General features: G+C 36.1%; 1 protein-coding gene across 1 annotated transcript in view; it reads left to right on the top strand.

Moving 5' to 3' along the window:
• Positions 1-25,631, top strand: part of LOC107581823 (A-kinase anchor protein 13-like) — a 68,505-nt gene that overhangs the window by 27,634 nt on the left and 15,240 nt on the right. The window contains exons 8-17 of the mRNA XM_016267482.1: positions 9,683-9,770; positions 10,411-10,544; positions 11,977-12,296; positions 14,956-15,015; positions 16,365-16,551; positions 17,876-17,972; positions 18,487-18,609; positions 20,352-20,376; positions 21,483-21,597; positions 24,509-24,671. Of these exons, the coding sequence (XP_016122968.1) occupies positions 9,683-9,770; positions 10,411-10,544; positions 11,977-12,296; positions 14,956-15,015; positions 16,365-16,551; positions 17,876-17,972; positions 18,487-18,609; positions 20,352-20,376; positions 21,483-21,597; positions 24,509-24,671 (1,312 nt within the window). The remainder of the gene's footprint in view (positions 1-9,682; positions 9,771-10,410; positions 10,545-11,976; positions 12,297-14,955; positions 15,016-16,364; positions 16,552-17,875; positions 17,973-18,486; positions 18,610-20,351; positions 20,377-21,482; positions 21,598-24,508; positions 24,672-25,631) is intronic.

Here is a 25,631-nt window from a genome sequence, read left to right on the forward strand (position 1 = left end):
TTGAGATGTCTCGCTCGCGTTGAGTCAATGGGGTGTGTGTGAGAGAGCTCTGGAGCTTTGCTGCTTGGCTTGGGTGGAGTTCAGTTTTGGATGTGGAACGGTGAGGCCTGCTTTTCCATTTTTGACCACCGTTGTCCGCTGGCTCTTGGGTTTGACATTTTGTTCTAGACATGCTGGAGTTTGAAGACTGGAGTAGTTTCGTAACCGTTTTTTCCTCCTCAAGTGTTAGTTGTCAAACAAACGTCGAAACCTGAGACTTCTCAGTCCAGGTTTCATGTTCACAAGGATTTAGATTTGTTCTTTAGTTTCAAAGCAATGTGGATGTTTCATATAGACACTTTAGAGTCCAAATGTCCCAAGAAGTTAGTAAAATCTGAGACCGCGTCCTTTTTGAGGACATTAAGTAATGTATTGGTAAGGAAAAATGATTTACAAATAAAGTAATTCAAACAAATGTTGAAACCTGAGACTTCTCTTGTCCATATTTTCTTCTAAAGCTTTAAAGCAATGTGTATATACTTCATATCGACACAAAAGCATCCCCAAAATTCTGCACAATTTCCTTTTGAGGACAAAAAGGATCTATAAATAAAGTTATTTTCATCGTAAAAATACAGAAGCTTTATATAAAGCTTTATCCAGAAATGCAAAGGCTTTATAAAAACAATAGTAGTGTACGGTGTCCTAATTTAGATATTGTGTGTGTGGGAACAGTAGGGACACTGGCTGGAATGCCGTCTGTATGTTGGAGGTTGTATATTTAGTGGCTGGTCTGGTACTGTATCAGTGAAGGTCACAGCCAGACATGTAAAAGGCCCTTCCACAGTCTGACCCCTCGATTATAGGCTCTTGATAAGTGGATTGGTGCAGGCTTGCTTCACTGCCTGTTTATCTCCATCCACTTCTTCTGCTTCCTTCTGCTCTCCATCATCTGACGTGAGCTGGCAGAAGGTCTGAGAATCATAATGTGGGAAGGCGAGTTAATTAAAAAAATCTAATTATAGTAGGTATAAAATATTTAAAATGATAAATGGAGGAATGCCATGCATAATTACTATTCCTTCATAGAAGCTGCTTAAATTAAAAGATTTTTGGTATGGTGATGCTGTACTGTAACACATCTGTGTTTAAATTAATAAATATCTTTTTCTTTATTTCTAAATTTCTTGATTTAATTTTTTACAGTTTATTCACATTTTGGATGCACTTACCTGCTAGGCCTCTGTTGTAGTGATTCCTGTTCATTTTTGTAAAATGAGGGATGAGACAATTTAATTGATATTCGACGTTATGTGACTGATATAGGTTTCTCAGGGGAACATATGATAAATGATTTATTAAATGACATGAATGATTTAATAACAGAAAATTATAGAGCTTGCTGAAATGAACTTACCTCTAAATTTACACCATATTTGCTCAAATATTTAAATATAAATAATTAACTAAATTTATATATTACTATCCATTTGCAACTTCTGTCTGCTGGCCAATCTAAGCTCAATCTGTCCAATGCAGATTTTTCAAAATAGCATAATATCAGCTAATGTGGTCTGTAGCTAATTTATTGACATAACGCAGAATATTTTTGCATGGTCCTATAATTTTAATTTGTTCCTATTTCTTTTTAATACTTAGTATTATAATACTTTATAATATAACTTTATTTATGGATTTTATACATGTTCATTTAATTTCAGCAATTTTGCGTAGGGAATGTCCATACATGAATCCATGATTAGTTTAATTGCATTTTAAACTTCATGTACAATTTTAATAGTTATTTGTTGCACCTTTTCCCTGTTAATTTCGTTTTGTGGTTTGATTAAATAGTCTGTAGTTCATTTTTAAAGTGTGTGTAAATACTCTAGACTGCTTGTGAATTTTACAGTCAGCTTGATGGTCTCTGCAGTGAAAGACTCTTTTTATCACCTTAAATCAACATTATATATATGCTTATATTTGTGAGGTGATATATTACCATACAGTCCACATTTAGCATCTGTGGCGGGAAGTGAAGAGGGGCTGTTAAACCATTTTTTAGGTAAGAAACTGGGCCACAGGTGCCGGTTCAGCACTAAGTGAGGATTGAGAAAGACAGGTTGTCCATCGCCCGTCTTAAAGAGCACCCAAGGGAGCACTTTCCAATTGACGCAAACTTTTGTTGCAGCATATTCCTTTCAACTGGGACCTCCTTGATATTGATCGAGAAGCCAAATGGCTACTTAACACCTTGTTTAAGACATTTCACAGATGTTTTACCCAAAACCACCTGCAAGAAACCGGTAGGAGACCATCTAAATCAAAGTAGGTAGCTGTTAAGCATTTTTGCAGTATGAACGTGGCGTGTGATTGTTTTGAGATCGTATCTGTGAGACTGTATTAACGTCCTCTGGTGCCCACTTCCATGTCATAGGCTTTCCTGTCTCCACGGCTCGTCATATCTGTGGAATTTGTCCAGAATGACCGGCTCAGACCACAGTCTGTGGACAGTCTCACTCCACACATCAGTGGATTACAGCTCTGTTTCATAAGCCATTCGGAAGTTCTGTCATCTCTAAATATAGCGCATCTCAACGATCTTCTTTTCCATGATTAGACTATGGATGTGTTTGGATTTCAGCTGCATCTATCAGAGCCAGAGCGCTCAAAAGACACTTTGCCACAAATTTCATCTTTCTTTCCTTAGATACACTACCATTCAAATGTTTGGGGTAGGTAAGATTTGTAACACTTTAGTATAGGGACCAATTCTCATTATTATCTAGTTGCTTATTAGCATGCCTATTATTTACATATTGGCTGTTTATTAGTACTTATAAAGCACATATTCTGCATAACCATATTCTACATCCCTAATCCTGATACTTAAACTTAACAACTACCTTACTAACTATTAATAAACCGCAAATTAGGAGTTTGAGTCAAAATTCATAATTAATTGTTTGTTAATAGCGAGAATTGTACCTTAAAATAAAGTGAAATACAGTAAAAACAGCAATATTGTGTAATGTTATTAAAATAACCGTTTTCTATTTAAATGTATTTTATTTCCCAATGCATGTAAACAGACTCAGAATGATTGTTTGTGCTAAAAACCATGTATTGTATGTATGAGTTGTGTTATACAGAGAGTGTAGAGATACAATTTGTGAGTCATATTGTGACAGCGCTAATATTGATTTAGAGCTTTTTATGAGTAGGCATATAAGTTGTTGTCATTTGACAGAAGCTTTTATCTAAAGTACACTTGTTGCAGGCAGAATCCCAGTGGAGAGTCCTGGGCTGCCTTGAGTTGCGATAACACAAGAACGTCTATCTTTTTTTCAGTAGGCCACGCCAAACATAAATGTATGTGCTATAATAATATGCTATGTGCTATATTTTGGTGTGCTTTCATACACATGCCAGTCAAAAAAGAACTGGGTCTCATTTTCTGAATGTGGGTTGACCGTTTCAGAATAACAAACTACTGTTTAAAAAGTTGAGTCTTTTATGCTCACAAAAGCTGCATTATTTGATTAAAAATACAGTGAAAACAGTAATATTTTTGAAAGATTATTATAATTGAAAGCAGCTGTTCTATTTGAATATATTTGAAATGTAATCTGTTATGCTGATTTGGTGCAATTATTTTTACATTTATTTTTATCGCGATTCTTTACTGAATACAAGTTCAAAGGGACATTTCTTTGAAATATAAATATTTTTTAACAATAAATTACTGTCATTTTGATCAATTTAATGCATCTTTGCTGAATATTAATTTATTTAAAAAAAATTAAAAATCTTTTGAATGGTAAACCTAGATAACTTAAATGTGCTACAATACTGTAGTTAGCCTGTCGGTAATAGTTATAAAATGAAAAATATGTCCAGGCTGATTTTTGGCCAGCAGAATGTAAAACACAAACATAAAGCACATATACTGTAGATAAAGCCAGTGACATTAGTAGCCTTATGGGGGCTGACATATTGATCACATGACCAGTCAACTACTAATCTAGGACCCTATGAAATCAGTTTTTTCCCCCTTCCCAAATTCAGTTTTTTTCTGTTTTAATTTTCCTTGATTCTGTCTTTCCCCCCCCCCTCCCGTTAAAATTTTCTAGACTCTGTTTTAATGGTTAAATTTAATTTTATTTAGTTTTATTAATTCAAAAGCATGTCTAATTAATTAATTGAAATCATGAAACCTACAATATTTAACAGCAATTTTTTTCTCAAATTCAGTTTTATTTTTACCAATTTAGTTTTCCATTAGTTTTCTGGATTCCATTTTAATGGTTTTATTACATTTTTAAATAAAATATTTCTGTGAAAAAAAGAAACAAAATAATGTGCTGTGTATTTACATTTTCCTGCTAAATCTGGTAAATATTCTTTTAAAAATAAAGTTTTAATAATAATTTTAATAGTACTATCATTACATTAAGTAATATTTCTGTCACTGTTTGTTCAAGTTAAACCAAACTTTTATTTTGACAGGTTGCTGTGAAGACCTTTAAGTTTCTGTTTGTATATGTTTCTGTTTTTAGTGGTAAAATGCTCATAAAGTGACTTTCTATTATCTTCATATATTGAGAGGCTGAAAACACTGCGAGCTTCAGTATGTGTGTAGTAAACGAAAACGCGCGTCAGTGCCATTCATTCACACAGAGACACGCAGAACCTGCGCGATTCATATTTAGTATTTTTGCAGCTTAGTCTTCACAGACACTAGTCCATATTGCATTTTGATTTAAGTGTACTGACCAGCGTTTGATTTATCCATCCAAAATTTGGCACAATCCATGACATTCTGCGTTATACAGTAAATTCCGTTTTTATGCCTGGATTCCACGTTTCCATCTGTTTTTTCATAGGGCCCTACCTTTTTCTCAATAACCCAATTATTGGACACTTTTGCTTATGGAATAAATAATAATGGCTGACATACAGATACACTGGCATTATATCGGGCCACCTTGTTTTTGAGATGAGCATTAATCATTATAAACAGATCCATATTAGTTGATCAATCAGGTATGTTGCTCTGTTAACATAGCTGGCCTGACAAACCTTTATTTATGCTTGGTTTAGTTCTTTGTAAGTTATCCTTAAAGCATGTATCCATAAAATTAATCAAACCAGTCATGATCAAAGAACAGGACTCTGGCTGACCGTTTCCTCTATATGGCATGTTTACATGTAAGTGCTCTCAGTGGAGCATTCGGTCAGTGTGAGGCATTACAGCTTTCCATTACTGCACACTGGCTCAATGTGCCACATTTTTGGAGTGATTTTCACGGCTCATTCAGTAATTGGTTGAAACGGTGTCTGGTTGGAAGTGTTTATCTGTGTGTCTGCTACATCCATTACCATTTTTACCAAGCTGTGAAACTTAACATAAAATATCAGAGCAGTATCCCAGCTAGATTTCTGGTTCTCTGCAAATTTGTGTGCATAAACACATTTTTGAGCGCTTGGTAGTATACATCCAGATACACACAGCCATAAGCGTTGATAAGACCTCACTGGGCCCCGGGGCTATGACTTACTGCAGGGCCCCCCGTCACAATAATCATATAGCTTAAAATATGATTTTTATCCAATCAAAGTTTCATAATTCTTGTTACCAATTCCAATATCTCAAAAAAAAAAATATATATATATATAAAAAAACAAACAGTTTCTGTGCCCCAATGACTTCCTGAGTAAATGATGACAGTATTTAAATTTTTGGGTAAACTATATCCCTTTAAAATCTCATCATATAATGCCAGGATCGCATAATAGCCAACTATTGCACATATCTTTAACTATTAACGTTCATCTAAGACACAAATAACTGTGTTGACGAGGTCGGAGACAGACATCTTGACACATAACTATGTGTGTTGGAACGTTTAAACCCAAGGCGTGAAAAATAACTCCAGTCAGGCGCTGTACGAGCAACGCTTTATCTTTAACTATTAACGTTCATCTAAGACACAAATAACTGTGTTGACGAGGTCGGAGACAGACATTTTGACACATAACTATGTGTGTTGGAACGTTTAAACCCAAGGCGTGAAAAATAACTCCAGTCAGGCGCTGTACGAGCAACTGCGCTCCACGCGTATCAGAAACCGTCTTAACGCGCACATTTGCCCAAATGAATTCTGCCCCACTGCTTAATGTCCTTGAACAGTTAAATTAGTTTTAAACCACAATGCTTAAAGTACGTTTAAATGAAAAGCTTACATCATGATGCGCAAAATGAATTTCTCAACCCATACGCGAATACTAGCCCTATAGAGTTTGTGCAAACACAAAAAGCACTATACATCTATCAAGTTAATAATCAAACTAACCTAAAATCTGTGGGGATGATGACGCTGTGTTTTTATCTGCTCCATGTGTCCGGTCCATTTGCGGTTCCACAACTCCCACTCCATCATCAGCTTTAGTAATATAAACTAGCTGTGGATTTTAGTGACTAACTCATGTTTCCACCTCTCTACTCATTTTTTTTCTCTCACAATTTTTTTTTTAGAATAGTTGACATTTTTACTTATCGAAGATTGCTCTTTGCATGACTGTTTCTAGATTACACCAGAATGAAGTGAAGAGACGTGAATGCAGACATTAGGCACAGCGATCACCTGATAGATATGCTACGTGCAAAATATATAATAAATGCATTTGATTGGTAAAACAAGTTCAAATGTGACGTTTTAATCTCTAATGGTAATGCATGGAATTTATGGAAAACTCCACTAAATAATAGCACTAAAAAGTGAGGGGCATGGTGGGGCTTTGGCGATCGGCTCTACCGATGTCCTTCAAGCTACTCCACAGCCAATCACAGGCCCCCTCCTTGCTTGGGCCCCGGGGCTTCAGCCCCGCCTAGCCCAATGGTTAATGCGCCCTGGCGTTGATAACTAATGTTTAATCGGTTGAAACTGAGTGCTCTGTACTTGAGACTTTTCATTTGCTTTCCCACTCGAAGACAAGTTTATCATTCATAACAGAGATTGAAGGATTGGGGACAGTGTGCATTATGTGTGTTTGTATGGTTTTGTTTGAGTTTCTTTGTCAGATTAAGGTTGATATCTGTTCTGGGATCAGGAAACATAACATGCCTTCTCGTCTGAGTTCCAGCTGGTGTGAGTCCCTCGGTGCTGTCTGGATCCTGTCAGAACTTACTGTGGTTGGAAATGACATGTTGTCATGAACAGCAGTGAAACATTACAGACCTGAATTACTAGTCTTGATGCCATGATAGTGTGTGATCAAGAAACAATCAGAAATGTGGTCTGGCATGTTATGTGGTGGCAGGCGACCAGAGTTCAAATCCAGCTGTTGTCATTTACTGATCGATTCCCTCATCTTTTCCTATCCTCTTAAATAAAAGTGGCAAAACTAATTAAATTAAAAAGTCACCTGACAATTTCAACCTATTTATTTATTGTTTTTCCTTTAGTTTAACTTAGTCTCTTCAGTTTTTTTTGTTTGATTTAGCTTCTGCTTATTTGTTGTTTTTATGTAGTTGTCCATTTAGTTTTTGTGTTCTTTTTTTGTTTGAGTTTTGATTGTTTGGTTTGTTGTTTTTATTGTTTAAATTATCTGTTTAGTTTTTTATTGGGAGAGGGGTTTTTTGTTTTGTAATTTATTTTTTTGTTTGTGTTTTTTTATTTGATTCAGTTTTTGATTTTGTTTCTTTTTTTTGTTTGTTTGATTTGTTTCATAGTTTTTTTTTCATTTATTTGTCTGAGTTTTTATTTTAAAATGTTTGTTTTGTTTGGGCTTTTATTTAATTATTTTTATTTATTTATTTATTTATTTTGCTTGGTTTGTTTTTTAGCTTTTGGTTTGTTTTTGTTTCTTGTTCCTTGGGCTGAAAATTAATAGCGAGAAATGAAGGAAACGGAATTGGGGCACGTTGCAGGCTAGATTCGAACCTGCAGCTCTGACATTATGACCACAGGTCAGAGAATCACGACCAAACCTAATTGAACCAATTCAACCAGCTATTCCCCCCCATTTTATTCCTTTTTTCAGTATTTATTTCTCATTCTCTTCATCCCTCTCTCTCTCTCTCTGAGTTAAAAGGCTGCAGCTGTTGACGGCTCTATTGAAAAAAGCCCACTCCTCTCTTGCTTGTCACACTAGACCAGTGTCCATCCACCAATGACCAAACAAAGGAGGCCTATGACCAGCAGACACACGTGCGTGCACACTGCGGGTTCACACTAAGCTTGGGAGTTGAGCGTGTGTCACATGCTCACGATGGGCAGCGGGTGGGTGTAATCAGTCATGAATGAAGCTGATGATGGTCATACAGATGAGCTGCACAGGAAGGTTTCTAAGCTTCTGTTTCCGCCACAGGGACGTTCTTCATTTTCATGGTCTTTTGATCTTCTTGTGCTACTTTACAGCTCGTGTTGTAGCTTTTCTTTAATATTAGACTAACTAAAATGTACCTTTTCAAGAAGTACTTTTTTACATTTGTTTTTCCAATATATATATAATATAATATATATATAATATATAATATATAATTTTTTATTTATTTTATATAAATTAATTATATTTTAGTATATTTTTTAAATTAATATGACATGCATAAGCCTTAAGTTTGATAAATGAAAAGTGTATAGTGACCACTTAGTCCTCATAGTAGCCTCAAGCTAACCCACTACGGCCTGTTCACAGCTGCTCTGTGTTGAACGTTAGTGTGCCGTGATGTTTATATATGGGTCACATTCCTCTCTAGGTCTGTTCTGAACACCCCACACATGCCCCCAGAAACCATTCCTGCCCCACATCACAGCCTTGAGGGTTTCCAACCACATGTTACTCTCAGGAGGTAGATGCTCTTACCTCTGCTAATATTTCTGTTCATGAGCGCCTTTCTTCATCAAGAAAGTTAATTTTGTGGTCGAAGGAAAATGCTTTAGCCGTCCAAGACGAAACCATTGACATACTTGTCGTGCGTTTAGGTAGCAGAGGAAACCATCGTTCACCTGATGCATTAGTATGTCCTGCTGGATTCCAGCAGGATCTTTAGCAGATGAACGAACCTGAGAATATATAAATGGTTTTTCAGCTATAGGATCTAGAGAATTTTTTTTTTAAATGATTTCTCTCATTTTTTGTTCTTTTGTACTGAACCGACTAATGTAACTTCCACCATATCCCCATTTAATAATTTAATTTGATTTTGTGATAGAATGACAGTTGGGAAAATTACATTTTAAACAGTTTTGTAATAAAATGGTGGAATCCTTGTCTTGGTAATGCTAAATTCATAGCTAACATGCTATTAAAACAGCTGTATTTGCAGTGATGCACAATAAAAATATATATACATATGATCTGTACCTTGACATTTCTTTTTTTCATCTCACGCGGTATTTTATCTTAAACATGCTTTTTTGAGAAACGTTTGGGACAGAATTATTGTTTGTGTTGGAAGTGACGACAACTAAAGGACTTGATATGATATAAATCATCTGTGCACAATAAATATTCAAATTATTTCACTCCGTGTTTAGATTATAATGGCTTTAAACATGTAACAAGGGATTTTATATTATAAGTATACATATTTTAAGATCAGAACATACAAAATCAAATATAAAATGTTCTGCTATGTGTATAAAATAATTTTGTATATTAAATGACACTCTAAACTCAATTGATTTTGTCATTGCAGATCCACAGAGAGACAGAGACGTTTTATCCAGTTGATGCCAGTCGAGATGCTGGACTTGAGGAGAAGAAATCCACTTCAGTGATTTCAGGTAGCCAAATCAGTGCTTCTAAACTGGTTTTGCTTCAAAACCCTCATTTTGCATTGGAATATCAAGTGGCAACCCAAATGTTAGTGGTTTTTGAGGATGTCCATGTGGGCATCTACGTAATTTGTCTAAAGTGATGCATGAATTTACACTGAAATACCACATAATTTGATGTACGGCATTTGACGTCAACACAACGTTGCATCACGTCGGTCTAGTTGTTGGTTAAAAGTTACATCCAGAAAAAAAACACAAATCTCTTTTATACATCTTCCAGCACTCTACAAAGAAAGGATGCCATCTTTGCTCAGACTGTTTCTGTGTGTGTCTGATCTAAATAGTGCCCTCATTGTGTCGTATGGGAAACGGCATACACATCCTCCAAAGACTAAATGAATGTCTTCCTGTCAATACAAAAGACTCCACTAGTCAAATAAGATAATCTATTTAAGTAGATTACATCAACATCCTGTCTGCGACGATTGCGAGCAGAGATGCAACACAATGGATTGAGTCACTTTCAGACTCACTGTATAATGATTGTTCATGAGAGTCGAGTCTGGTCTGTTTTCTTTTCTATTTATTATTCTTCTCTTGCTCTTAAGCTCTCTCATGTTTTTTTAAATTCTTTTTTTTCTCTCAGAATTCCCCCCTTCGACCCCCTCACCTGAGAGCGTACGTAACAAAGACTCGGCTAGCACCGTGCGAGGGTCCACCAGCGATGGCGACTCTCTGTTTAGTCAGGACTTGGGCGAGGACAGTGTTTTTAATAATAAGGTGGGTGCGGATTTGTCTTGCATTTCCCATATTACCCAATTCTGTGTTTGTTTTCGAAGCAGAGTTGCTATTTGTTTTGTTTCTATGTCTCTTTACCATGTGAGGAACCCCTCGCTTGTGCCTCGGCCAGATAAAGCGGTTATGTAATAGGTCTCATTTTCAGCAGTGCTCCTCTACACACAACATCTTGCACCACTGACGTCATGTGAAGGCCATAATTATGACCTCATCCTCAGACATGCTTCATCCTAATTTCTCAACTCCTTTAAGAGTTTCCCCGAGGAATCCTCCACCCCTTAACCGCTTTGCTTTAATTTAAAGATGTTTAACACAGACTTTGACGCTTGTCAAAGGAGACTAATTGTTGAATAAAGTAGTTTTTTTTTTTTTTGCGCACAAAAAGTATTCTCATAGTTTCGTAAAATTACGGTTGAACCCCTTATGTCACATGGATTATTTTACAGATCTCCTTGCTACGTCTCTGGTCTTGGGAACATTTCAGTTGTATTACTGTCTATGCAGGGTCAGACAGCTCTCTGAATTTGTAAATATCTTAATTTGTGTTCCGAAGATGAACGAAGGTCTTACGGGTTTGAAACGACATGAGGGTGAGTAATTAATGACAGAATTTTCATTTTTGGGTGAACTATCCCTTTAAGTTAAACTATCAGGCTAATCAGTTAGCGACATACAAAGCTAAATAGTTGACCAATTAGGTTGAACAGAAACGGAGTATACAATTAATTTTGAATTTAAATGCCTCTTTAAACAAAATGTCGTCACTGATTTTTTTTGTTTTGTTTTGTTTATTTTTTTTCTCGGAAAATAAAAATATATAGTATGCTAACATTAATATGACGCCAAAATTAGCCTACTATTTCTCCTGAAATTGTACGTGGGAATTCACGTAGCTTGCTTACAGTTTCTCCAAGCCTCAAAAGCAGGTAGAGTCACTTCACCTAAGCTTGACTTGTGTTCTGGAAGTGTTTTTTTCCCCTTCTAAAGCTCATAAAGTCATCTATTACGGTTAGTGTAGTGTAGCCGCTAGCTCACCACACCCCTGCTTGGCTGCGGTCTCAACATGCGAGGAAACTAATGAGTCGCTGTGAATGGAAATGAGTGTCAGAGCTGTGCGTTTCTATGTTATGTAAGCTTTACAAGGATGGAAAGAACTCTGAGACTTCATGGGGTTTGCAGAAAGAAGAGTCTGCTTGCATGTAAACTACAGATGTGAAGGTGGTACGTCATCAGCAGTCATTTGCAGAATTCACAATGTGCTTGTCCTAAGTAACCAGGCGCAACGTGCGATTTTTCATTATGTCAGGTTGGGAAGTTGGTCCAAAATCCCAGTCCTCCTAGTTGTCACCAAACATCAACTGTGATTTTGTTTTTGCAAACTCCTTCCAATTCTACTCTTCTTTCTCCATCAAAGGCTGAGGACAGCGTCACAATCACCAGCGGTGTGTCCATGTCCTACTCGTCCTCCACAGATGACACCTCCAGCCTTGGGACCCCTAGTGCCTTCTCTCAGGCCAGCACAGAAGCTCCTACATCAGACCCCTGTCAGGAAAACCCCACATCTCCTGGAGCATCAGGAGAAACAGAGGAGGAAGAGAAAAAGGACCGCTTGACAGAGGTCCCGGAGCGGTCGGCCATTTTACGCACCTCCATAAGGTCCCTGTCCCCTTTCCGCAGACACAGTTGGGGCCCAGGCAAAAATTCAGCGGGGGAGAGTGAGATTGGTCAACGCAGGTAATCTCTACCTCTAAAAATGAAGGTTTTAGGGATTGAATCCAAAGCATACAAAAACAAGCCTATGCTGGTTGGCTGGTTTTAACTGGTCTTCAAGCCTGGTCATAGCTGGTTTGGTTTTTGGGATTTGGACCACTTCTTTAGCTGATCAGGCTGGAAAAACAGCTGAACACCAGCTTTCCCAGGTTGGGAGACCAGTGTGACCAGTTTAAACCTGCAAAGACCAGCCAACCTGCATATGCTAGTTTAGCTGTTCTTTTCCGCAGGGAGTCCAGTGTGGTGCAAAATTAGAAAATCCTGTACCCCTTTAAACACTGAAAGGTAGCCTTCAGAATGACTGTTCAAAAACATGAATTGACTAGAGCTATGCTAAGCTACCAGGCTAATCGAATAGCTATATGTTGAGATGGCACGCTACCGTGTTCAAAAAACTTTTTTTTAGATAACTAAAATATAGCATTTAAAGCTTTAAGAGCTAAGATAGCATGCTAATTGACTAGTGGTATGCTAAGCTACCAGACTAAGGCTTTTTCTCAATTCCAAGAACGCAAAGAATGGACTTGCGTTCTCGTGGAGACCGGTCTTGCCAAGCTTCTTTGGAAGAACGAACTCGAAAGGACGCAAGGACACAGCGATGTGCTGCGTTCTTGCTTAACTGACCGCATAGTCACAGCATAAGCAGCGGCCAATAAACCATAAATATAACTGCAAACAAATGTCATTACTTATTAAAACGTTGCATACTATTATAGATATTATTTACATATAATTGTATTTCGTTTTATTTTACAGCGTTATATGTTTAACTGACTATGTTAAGATTCATTTTAATATGCCAGTAAAAATACTGCAGACTTTCTCCAGGTCTTATAACTTTATTAAAATTAAGCAAAACAAAACAATAAATGTTTACTTTCAAGAGCCATCAAGTATTTGCGAGTGCGAGTTTATAACTTGCAGGCTTCCGGATGCAAGATCGCTGAAGAACGCATATTGAGAAACGGCCTAATTATTTAACAATATGCTAAGATAGCAGGCTAATGTTATTTAATATGTGAAATTAAATATCACATTATATGTTATGAATAAGAGAAACACTACATATAAAGAAACAAACAAAAACAAAATTAGTTTTTCCACTGCACGGGTTTATGCCCACAGTGTATGTGTGTTTTGTGCACTTAGATGGGTTAAATGCAGAAGACAAATTTCAAGTATGGGTTTCCAAACTTGGCCTACACGTCTCGTAACTTTTTTTTCTTTCTTATAAATGTGACAGACACCCGGCATTTTCATTTCCTGTAAATCATCTGATAATAGGATCAAAGCATTATTACCAACAAACCGCCCACCTGCCCTTTAATCATTCATTGCATCTGTCTTTATAATGCAATCAGATATGCTTTATATTTGAGTTTATACTTGCAGTCGCTCAGTTTTGGTTTTTGTCCCATCATCTTGGCATTACTTCTACTTTGTGTACAGCTCGGAATCATTTACAGTCTGTATGTGACACTGTTTGTGAAGGGAAATCCCAGTAGTGTGAGGGCCCTTCCTCTGAGGGCTTTGTCAGCAGGCAGCTGTTCTGTGAGAAAGAGCTGTATTTAGGTCACACAGGACTGTATTCCTGCTTATAATAAACAGTCAGATGACCTCTAATACTCTAAGACAGAAAAGAGGAACATCTTGGTTTACATCATGGTTGTGTGTGTGCGTTTATTCAAATGTAAACTCTGTTCATTGGTATTTATTTATTTATTGTTTGTACATTTGTTATATATATATATATATATATATATATATATATATATATATACATATACACACCCAGTATTTATACTCAAAATTAATAAATCTAATCAAGCTCCATTCAAAATGGAATTGAAATTTCCATCAGTCATAACCATCAGAATTAAAACAAAAAAAATATTTCAGTTTGTGTGCAATGAATCTAGAATATAAGAAGGTTAGCTTTTTTGAATTAATTACAAAAAATAAAGAATTTTTCCATTATATCCTATTTTTTTTAGATGCACTTGTGTGCATATGTATGTATGTATGTATATATATGTGTCTGTGTATATATATATATATATATATACAGGTGCATCTCGATAATTTAGAATGTCGTGGAAAAGTTCATTTATTTTATTCATTCAACTCAAATTGTGAAACTCGTGTATTAAATAAATTCAATGCACACAGACTGAAGTAGTTTAAGTCTTTGGTTCTTTTAATTGTGATGATTTTGGCTCATCCATGTAAAAATTTGGGGGGGGTGAATCACTAACAGATCCCATCAAAACATCCCGAAAATACAGTACCTGTGAGATACTATTATAGTTTTTATTAATATTTTGAATTTATTTTTTTCACTTGTATGTAAATGTAAAGTTTCAGTCATTTTATTGTTTTTGACTTTGTTTTTTTTAATTGTGTATATATAGTGTTTATTTTTTATTTCAGTTTCTCTGCCAACTATCTAAAAAATAAGTTCACATTTTGTTGTTGCATACAAGAAAGATATGTAATGGTTAAACATCCAAGGGCCTCTTTTAGACCTTGTACTAACAAGTTCCTTTTTTGTCTTTATACACATCCCTTCTTCCATCTATCTATCCATCCATCCATCATCCTGATTCTTATGCACTCAATGAAGCATGAGCTGGTGTCCTTCAGTTGTCCCGCACTCAGAAAACGACGAAATAAATGGAAGAAGGTAAAGAAGGACAAAGTGTGTCTAAAATTTTTTAACAACTTGTTGTGGTACGGCATGAATTGCTTGATAGGAGCACAAATAGTGTGTTTTAAAGACAGTGGTGTATATGTGTTCATAATGCATTGTGTGTTTTAGTCTACTTCCTCTCTATGGTTTAGTCTGCTCGTCTCTCCGGACAAACATCTGAGACCACAAACACTTGCAGTAATTTCCGTTGATTTCATTGACTGAGACAGAGACAAACCGGCCACTTAAATGAATTTGTTTAGCTAGAGATGTAGATTAAACTACACATCATGTATTAATTAACGTGAACTATGACTAACATACTGATCTGGATCTCAAAACCTGATGAGAGGTGAGAAGTTTTAGTTTTTTTTTCTTATCGCATTGTCACTCTTTTCGAGTGTTTCCTGTTAGAACGAATTTCAGAACTCATCACACTTATATTGAGCTGCTCTGAACAATAAGGTGTAAGTAAATTTAAATAATTATATTCTAATATATATATATATAATGTATATATTAGAATGTATATATTAGCATGTAGTTTGTACATACACTCATCCCAAAAAGTATTTGATTTATTTTATTATGCTGCACTTAAATTGAATTTCATTACATGTAATGATACCAAGTAGCATCTGCAAACAAATTATGCTTTTTCAGAACTGACTTCACTTTTCTGAGTAATTTTTGTAATGATCTCAAAAAGGATGTACAAGTCGCTTGCCCTCAAGTTCACAATGTGAAAGCAAAACATTGACACACTAATAATGTTTGACAACCAGAAGTATCCAAATATATGTAGTCTTAATTTGAACTGTATATCTGTTGATTTTCTCATTTAAAACCCAACAAATAACTTTTATTGAAGTGATTGGTTTGATTGCTTTTCTTTAAAATATATGCTATTTGGTTTGATACGTAATTCAGTGACATTCTAACTTTTTTTTTTTAGTATCCAAACACGCTGTAAGATGTTTTAGTTTTCACCATGTGGAAAATGGCTAACCATTTCTGTGGCAGAGCTTGAATGATTTTGCTTTGAGGAAATGTCAAAAGGCTGGTTGTATAGCGTGTGTCAGTGGAACTTTCACAGACTGAGATCAAGCTTGTATTGTCATCATTTGCTAGTAGACCTGTGCTCGTTGTTATTTGATTCTTGTGCATGTGAATCTGAATGGATTTGCGTCTAGCTTTATCTTGTGTGTATTTGAATGTCACCCACAGCAAGGTAAAAGATCTGTGGTGATTCGGTGTGTGCATGTAGTCACCATCTCAATTTTTTTTTTTAGCACTGAACCGCAATAAAATTCAAGCATAATCAAATATGCTTATTTTCGCAGTTACAGCCTGGAAGGACTTGTAGCAGAGAAGGAAGGAAGGAAAAGCCTTAATCAGTGCATGGGGGAGGCCAACCAGGAATCGAACTGTCCGTCGAAGCTGGAAAGAGAAGAGAGAGGCTCACTTGTGTCCCTGACAGAAGAGGAACAGGAATCAGACCTGGGCGAATGCAGCAGTTTGGACAGTCAGGTGAAGTACTATTTAGAAATGGATAGATCCAGCCCTAAAATCTGATTGGTTGTGCAACACTCACAGACATTGCACCTGTCACCTCACATCAGCTGAAATCGGTGTTAATGTAACAAAACCTATTAAAGCTTTAATTAAACATTAATATTGTATTATTTTTATCATTATATTATTTTAGTTTATAGTTTTAGTTTGAGTTTATTTTTTGTATATTTTAATATTATAAATATTTAGTATATTTTATTTTTGTATATGTTAATATCATTTGAATTTATATTTGTTTTGTAAGCATATTATTAAAACCATTTAGATTTACCTATATATTCTAGATTTTTAATTATTTTAAATATTTTATCATATAATTTTATATCTGTATGCATTTATTGTGGATATTTTTATTAGTAGGAAAGAAATATATATGATTATAAAATAAAAGAATATTATAAAATAATTATTAAATGCAGTTTTTGTTAAAAGTTGTCTTATAACAACACTGTTTAAACATTAGGCCCCATCTACAAGGAGACGCGTTTAGCTGTGTACGCATACATTTTGTATCGTATTGGCGTTTCGTCCAGATTGAACCGGCGTTTTGGGAGAGTGAAACCGGGTCCCAGAGTGGATAAATCTGAAAACGCCACCCTTGCGTTTTCATGTGGACAGCGAATCCGTATATTTTCTGAAACGATGACGTCATCAGCCCACGTCTCACCCCTAGTCAGACACCACTACGTCACGGAACAGCAACAAAAGCATGAACAAACACTGAACGATTGTCTTTTTATTAACTAACATTAACACAGATTAATAAATGTATTGTTCCATGTTCGTTTGTATACCACGCACAAGGTTTATGCGCATAGTCCAAGTTGTCTTCTCCGTTTTTAGTGTATCTCTGTGGCAGAATTACAGCGCCACATGCTAGTCTGGCATGTATACTACATCGTTTTGCGTGGCCGCAGATATTTCTTGAGACGAGGAGAAAAAAAGATCGGATAGGGAAAGCTCTGGCTTCGTGTGGACGTAGCCTTAGTTTAGCCAAAAAGATGACAATGTTTAATATTTATGCATCTCTTTTACATGCAACAACAGTGTAAATTGACTGTCCAGGTCCATTTGATAATAATTTACTGACAATCTTCCTTTCTGCCAAGGAAATCCCATGTTTTGAGAGAAGGCTAAAAAATCCTGCAGTGCGTCAGTTCTAGTATGCTGAATGCGTTTTTTTTTTAGAGTTGCATCTGCAGATTTTCCACTTAAATTTGTAGTCTTAATTCTATTGCATTTAATTACCCTGATTAATTGATTTGTTTACTGCTTTCAGAAGTCCATCCAGTCTGGACGAAGATGTGTCCCACCTTCACAACCCTTTCTCACCAAGTCTGTCTCCATGTTGGCCATCAGTCACAAAGATCTGGATGGTGAGTTTAAACACCCTCTTCGGTTTTCTCTCCTGTGTGTCTCATTGGGCCACTCTGAGCTCTGCAGCACTGCTCTGAGTGCTATAGTGTAATCAACATATTTCATATATTTAAACAAAACAATTTTATAAGCTAAAACAATTTTATAAGCTTCAAAATTGCTTTTAGATCAGATGTCGCAGAGTTCAGAGTTTAGTTTTTTCTGCTGGTCTCTTGTGGTAAGATAAGGAGTGGAAATGTTCGGTCATATATTACCACACACTGACCACTCGCCTCCTGTCAGTCATATCTAACACCCGATTTCATGTCCTGGGACCTTTATACTACAAACATATCCTGTATCAACTGGGATTGTTGGCATTCTTCAACTCATCAGATGTGGACCTCCCGTGGTTCCCTTTCACTGTGGTGTCACTTTAAGGGAGTGGACATTTATTGCCAGTGTATTAGCACCTAGTTTTATTATAATGCCTGCTTTGATCTTTTTTGCTCATGTGATCATGGAACCCACCAGCAATCGGACGGCCGCGACCCAAGCGACGAATCTCCTTCTCCTTCAGCATCTCGCCCATGCTCCCCAAATCTAAAACACTCTTTTCTATTGGCTCTTCATCCAGTGATGAGGAGGAGGCTGTCAGTAAGTAAAAGAATATCCCACAATGCCTGGCGTGGCCCCTGCCCGACCCCTGCTTAATATGAAGTGTGTCCCCCTACCTCCCTTGTGTCACTAAGTTATTGATCAGATCGGCTCATTGAAATTATTTCTAAAACAACCATTCATTCATTCATTCATTCATTCATTTATTTATTGATGTATTTATTTAATTATTTATTTATTTAATATTTTTTAATTAATACTTTTTTTAATTTTAATTCTATTGCCCCATGTGTTGTTGGGTTTTATGACACTGTTGAAATGTATTGATCTGAAGTGTTTCATCTAGTTGGATTTATCTTACTGTACTTATGGGTTAAAACAAAATTATAAAAAATGTATACTAAATGACTGAGGTGCCACAATAATGAAACAGCTTTTAAAATTCTCTATGCAATAACTTAATGAACTTATATGTATGATGTGCATGTTGTCTGCTGATGCATTTAGTGTACAGTCAACAGAACTTTGAGGAGAATCTTTCTGAGAAAGTTAAGACTAGTTGAATTAATAAGGTTATAACTTGCTTCCTGAATTATAATACATTTGGTTTAATGGCGCAGATATTTCAAAGTACATTGCACGCTTGAGTACTGAGGTTTGTGACAGCCGCTGTAACACAGTGGTGCTTATGTATGGCGGGCGTGTGTGTTTGCAATGCTTTTGATTCCAATTCTTCTCAGCCCCTCATCTGACAGAAGAATGGTATTTTACGCATACTTTAGTCATTCATTCCTGTGGATTATTGGACGAATGGATAGTGGGTCTCCCAAATGAGACATTGCCACATCTCTTTCCATGTCTTTCAAAGTCATTCAGATCCACATAAACACTTTTCATAGCACTGCTTATAGATTTCACAGCTGCTTAGAGCTCGTTTTAAATTGTAAAAAGGAATGGCTAATTTAAAAAAAGAAAATTCCTTAGCTGTTTTTTTTTTTTTTTTTTTTTTTTTTTTTGAAGATCAAACTTATTGGTATAAAAGCATTACAAATCCGTATCTGTAATTTTAGATGTCTAATTTAGCTCCAGGATCATTTGACTTTTAAAGCTTTTTTTTTAATAGCCTAATGTTAATATACTTTGTCTTTTTCAAGCTTATTATACAGAGTAAGTTATACTGCCCCTAAAGGCTAAATGCAGTAACTACGCCAACACTGGAACTAATAAAAATGTTTCATAGTTTGTTGCATTTTTATTGGTTTAATATCATTATTTACACTTTTTTTTCTTTAACTGAATATATCTAAGCCAAACTCATCTGACACTGGTATAAAACAACAACAAAAAAAACAACTATTGTACAAACACAGCATAATCATTTATTACACAAGACCAAAAAAAATAAATAAAAAAATCACACAATATGAGCCTGTTTCTCCAGTCCTTGCAAAACATTATCAATCATTTCATCTCTCACAGTTAAGCTTTTGTGTTTGCAGTACAATGTTTTTCTTTAAGCTTTTTTAAATGTTGTACAAATGTGGCGTTTTGCTTGAAGAATTGCCTTTGTTCTCTGCAGGGCTTTGACTTAGAATCTATTCACGCCATAAAACTTCTTGTGAAATGTCTTTTTGTACAAGTACAAAACTTTTGAGGCTCACTGAAAAGTTATTAATAATGTCAGTTGTTGTTCTGTGGTCTCGTTTATGTCGTTTAGTTAGTCGTCGTCTTGTCTCCAATGTATTTTTGGTTTAATCAGTGTTTTTTCTCTCGTTTCACAGGTACATCAGGATCGTTAGAGTACAGGTACGACCCCTGCATCACATGATAATTGGCTATGTACTCATCTGACACTGGTATAAAACAACAACAAAAAAAAACAACTATTGTACAAACACAGCATAATCATTTATTACACAAGACCAAAAAAAATAAATAAATAAATCACACAATATGAGCCTGTTTCTCCAGTCCTTGCAAAACATTATCAATCATTTCATCTCTCACAGTTAAGCTTTTGTGTTTGCAGTACAATGTTTTTCTTTAAGCTTTTTTAAATGTTGTACAAATGTGGCGTTTTGCTTGAAGAATTGCCTTTGTTCTCTGCAGGGCTTTGACTTAGAATCTATTCACGCCATAAAACTTCTTGTGAAATGTCTTTTTGTACAAGTACAAAACTTTTGAGGCTCACTGAAAAGTTATTAATAATGTCAGTTGTTGTTCTGTGGTCTCGTTTATGTCGTTTAGTTAGTCGTCGTCTTGTCTCCAATGTATTTTTGGTTTAATCAGTGTTTTTTCTCTCGTTTCACAGGTACATCAGGATCGTTAGAGTACAGGTACGACCCCTGCATCACATGATAATTGGCTATGTTAAAGTCCAAGTATTTATTTATTTGTAATATTTATTATATTAATAGGCTATTAATATTTTCATTATATTTTTTAGCTTTTTTGTCAGTTTTATTGGTATGGATAGGTGATGAGATGAGAGTAAAAATTATGAGCCAGATTATGTGGCAATGGAACCAAGAAATGTGAGCCAGATTTAAACTCAAACCTATATAGACAGAACTGCTATATAACTGCAAGGCCCAAGCTCTGACAGACCTTAACATACTCATGCTGTGTCATAGTTGGCATACTTATACTATGCCCTAAAAATGTGTACTCTTTTTGTCAAGAAAATGTACATACCTTGTCACAGTTAATCGTCTTGTCACTGTTAATATCATCCACAATTTGTTTCATTTAATTTCCTGGAGTGAACTGAAGCAGTACGTACTCATTTCAACATGCTACGATTTGGGGCACACTCATTCTAATTTTAAATACCGTTAAGAATGGATAGTATGCAAATTAGGATGCAGGACCAGTTTTATATTTTCCCATTTTTCATCTTTTGTCTCATTCAGTATATCAGAGGAGGATCCGGGGCCGTTGCGGAGTGACAGTGAAGGAAAAGTTGGAGGAACCAAAGTGAGCAGGACCTTCAGTTACCTCAAGAGCAAGATGAGCAAGAAGAACAAGGTTGGTTTACATTTTACTTTACTATATATGTATGTATATATGTATATGTGTGTGTATGTGTTTCAGCTGTACTCAAACTAGAATTCTTCCGCTCGAAAACCAACACATTTCCTTCAAGGCTTATCTAAACCATCTTAGATCTTATTAGTGGAAACAAATGTTATCGTTATAGTTTGCCACATATCATGCTGATCTAATGGTGTTCTTTGATGCAGCAGCATGCACCTGCTATTTAACTTTAAGGTTTTCTTCCTGTGGTTCCTGTTGATGATGAGGTTGCTGATGGTGTGAAAGCTCTCAGCAACCCCCGCACTATCTGAAGTTGCTAGAGCACTTGCAGAGTTTGCTCTTGCGCAGGCAAATTAAGGCTCGCGGTAGGGAAGTTCAACAGGATGCAGAAGCAAGCTGTGGTCTCTCTATGGCTCTGTTTAAATATACTCGCTAACACTTCAGCTTTACAGCTCATGCAATTCTGTGAAAACAAATACATGTTAAAATCTATGACTTCACAGTTTCGGAGAACCTTCGTGACATTTTTTTTGATGTCCACATAAATCAGCTGGGCCACCATATATGGTTTATGAATTTAAACATGGTTCTTTAGGATTTTATACACATATTTTGACCTTAGAAAACCCTACACATTAATTTGCCACATGCTTTTTTTTAACATAGTGTTATGTTGGTAACGAGGCCAGTGATGTAGACAGGATGCATCACAATTATTTGATGTCACATGGTCACTTTGGCTGTCACATGGCTGAATTTACTGCAGTGTTGATTAGAATTTCGATCTATATTGAATTGGCTAAATGTCACAACACAAACAAAAAGCTGCCTCTTGTACTAGGGAGGGTCTATGGTAAAAGGAAGTGCTCTGTATCTTTAAGTTGAGCCCCAATGTGAAAGACGACAGAAAGAAACTGCAGTCACTTCCTCTGGCTGGCTCGCCTGCTCTCTGTCATGGGAACTTATGTGTTTGTGCAGACAAACTCTTAACCTCATCTGCCATACCTTCAGGCCAGTGCGCTCACTGGCTACCTCGCATCTGGGATGTCTATGTTGTGTCGTAGGTTTTTACCGCAGGGTCGGTCACTGAAGATCAAGAATACTGGTGGTCTGGTTGAGGTAAGAATGCGTTACCAAAGAGCAGATGTTCGATTTTTTTCATCATGTATATTGGAAATAGACATTTGTTTGATATTCTGTTCTGATGTTTTAGAGGTTTGATTTGCAATGTGTTATTTTAGTGGCTTGGCAGCTTATTTTTTGCTTCCCGAGATCATTGTTTCGCTCCAGTTGAGAATGGCGTGAATTAGCCTACATAAATCACTTGTGTTGTTGAAATAGTGTTTTTTTTTATTATTATTGAACTTGCTTGGACATGTTTATACGTTTTAGCCATGTTTAAACTTTTTGGGAAGTGCACTTTAACCCTCTTCCTTCCTATACTGTTTGTAGCCAAATCATTTTATGATATTAAGCCACCCATCTATACTCACTGGAATACTAGTTCAGTAAATGTACAGCAGCATTTTACTTGTTATTAGTATGTATTGGATATTAAGAATTAATCAGACAGCTTTTAATCCTTTTAGTTGAATGCTGCCAGTATTTTGTTGTTGTTGTTGTTGTTGTTTTCCCATTGTGACTTGCACATGATCACAATCTTAGTATGTGACTGTTGGAGCAGATCAGACAGGGTTTTGTAATCAGGGTGGTCTGTAAAAATGGCCACAATTTGTTTCTCCACTAGAGCTATCTTTGTTCTCAAGCACATCACTGTAATGGAGTGAGCATGCTGTGATTTTGACTTCATGCAAGGTGTCAAAGAAACAAGGAAAAAGGACAGCGTATTTGATGGATAGATGGCTACATGGATGGGTAGATGGTTGGATGATAGGTAGTTGGGTGGATAGAGAGATGATGGTAGACAGATAAATAAATAAGATAGACGGGTAGATGGATAGATGGGTAGATACATTTATATGTTGGTACATGGATTGTTAGTGGGTAGGTAGATGGGTAGATAAATTTATAGGTAGGTGGATGGATGGTTGGGGTAGGTAGATGGATGAAACGATGGGCAGATGGATGGTAGATTGATTGACTGATGGGTAGATAAATTTATAGATGGGTGGTTGAGGTAGGTAGATGAATAGATGGGTAGATATATGGATAGCTGGGTAGATTGGTAGATGGATTGATGGGTAGATAAATGGGTAGATACATTTATAGATAGGTAGATGAAGTGATAGATGAGTAGATAAGATGGATGAGTAGGTTGGTGGATGGATGGATGGACGAGTAAATGGATAGGTACAGGTGGATGGTAGGTAGATGGGTGGATAGATGGATGGGTAAATTGGTAAATGGATTGATGGTAGATCAATTTTTAAATAGGTGGATGGATAGATGGTAGATAGATTGAAGATGGGTGGATGATAGATGGATGGGTAGGTTTGTGGATGGATGGATGGATGATATGGTAATAATGTGATATTGAGGACAGATGGAAAGATTGATGGATAGATTTTGACATTGAGGATGGATGGACGGATGGATGTATGGGTAGATAGATGGGTAAGTAGATATGATGTTGAGAACAGAGAGAATACTGTAAATGTGATATTGAGGATAGATAGATGTTGAGAAAATACAAACGTGCGTGTTCATCCCTGCAGCTGGTATATGAATGAAAGTATTGATTATGCAGCTGATGAGGTTTCCCAGTGCTCTGCTGACACTGGGAGTTTTATGATGGATGTGCTCCACTCCCATTTAATCTCCCATCTGGGCAGGGACCTCACTATAATTGAGTCTAATGCACAGCTCGGACTGTCTGAAAACACTGTACATCACATATCTACACTCTGATTTATTCATTCACCTTTTGTCTTGTATTTTGCAGGAGAAGGAGAAGGACAAGAATAAGGAGCGTGAGCGAGATGCCAAAGACAAGGAGAAGAGAGCCTCAAACGGGCATCTCTTCACTGTGGTCATGACAGTACCCACAATCCCCTGCCAGCAGTGCAACAAACCCATCAACACTAGAGATGCCTTCCTCTGCACCAGTAAGAAATAGAATACAGAACTCTATACTACTCTCTATAATCATCTTTTCAGTTCTACATTCTCATTTATTTCATTTTATAATCTTCTTTACTATTCTATACTGTATTTCTGTTTTCTTCTATTGCATATTCGGCACTCTTCTATTTTTATTTGCTGTTCTATACTTTGTTTTACAACCTTTTCTAAACTTTATACTTCACTCTTCTCCTCTCTACTTTTCCCTTCTATTCAACTCTATTCTACTCTATTATACTCTACTCTTATATTCTATAATCTTTATATTGGTCTATACTCTACTCTCTATTCTATACTCTTATATTTACATTTTTATACTCTATTCAACATTCTGTAATCTACTGTTTTTCTGTATATATATTTTTTTTTACTATTTTCTACTGTATTTCTATACTCTAAATTCTGTACTCTTCCATTCTATACTCTGTTCTGCTCAGTAAATTGTATACTCTTCCATTCTGTTATCTGTTCTGCTCAGTCAGTACACTATATGTTCTACATCATACTATATAAATTCTTTATTATTCTATACTCTATTTCAGAGTTTCCCAGAGTTAAGGGAATGTCTTTTCTATCTGTGTTGGGTTGGGTTGATATTCATATGGCTAAAATGACTAAAAACTCCTTATAAAACACTCCTGTAAAAGAGGTAACTGCATGCAATTTATGATAAAAATAAAAATTTCATACAATACATCTGTTTAATTAAAATGAATTTGGATCAGCATCATTTGTGAAGTTATTCAATTAAATTTGTGCAAAAACAAAAAAATGGGTAAAATGCTGATCTGTTCTATTCTGTTGCTACTTTTGTTTTGCCATAGGCTGGTGTCTTTTTTTGGCACTTCCTCCTTTACTGTCATTTGCAGCGCAGTCGTGCATAGAGTTTAATTTACCACTGTGAAAGTGTTTTTTTTTTTTTTTTTTTTTTGGGAGTTGTTTTT

The sequence above is a fragment of the Sinocyclocheilus grahami genome, unplaced genomic scaffold, assembly GCF_001515645.1.
Source record: "Sinocyclocheilus grahami isolate Dianchi unplaced genomic scaffold, SAMN03320097.WGS_v1.1 scaffold38.1, whole genome shotgun sequence".
Taxonomy (NCBI): Eukaryota; Metazoa; Chordata; class Actinopteri; order Cypriniformes; family Cyprinidae; genus Sinocyclocheilus; species Sinocyclocheilus grahami.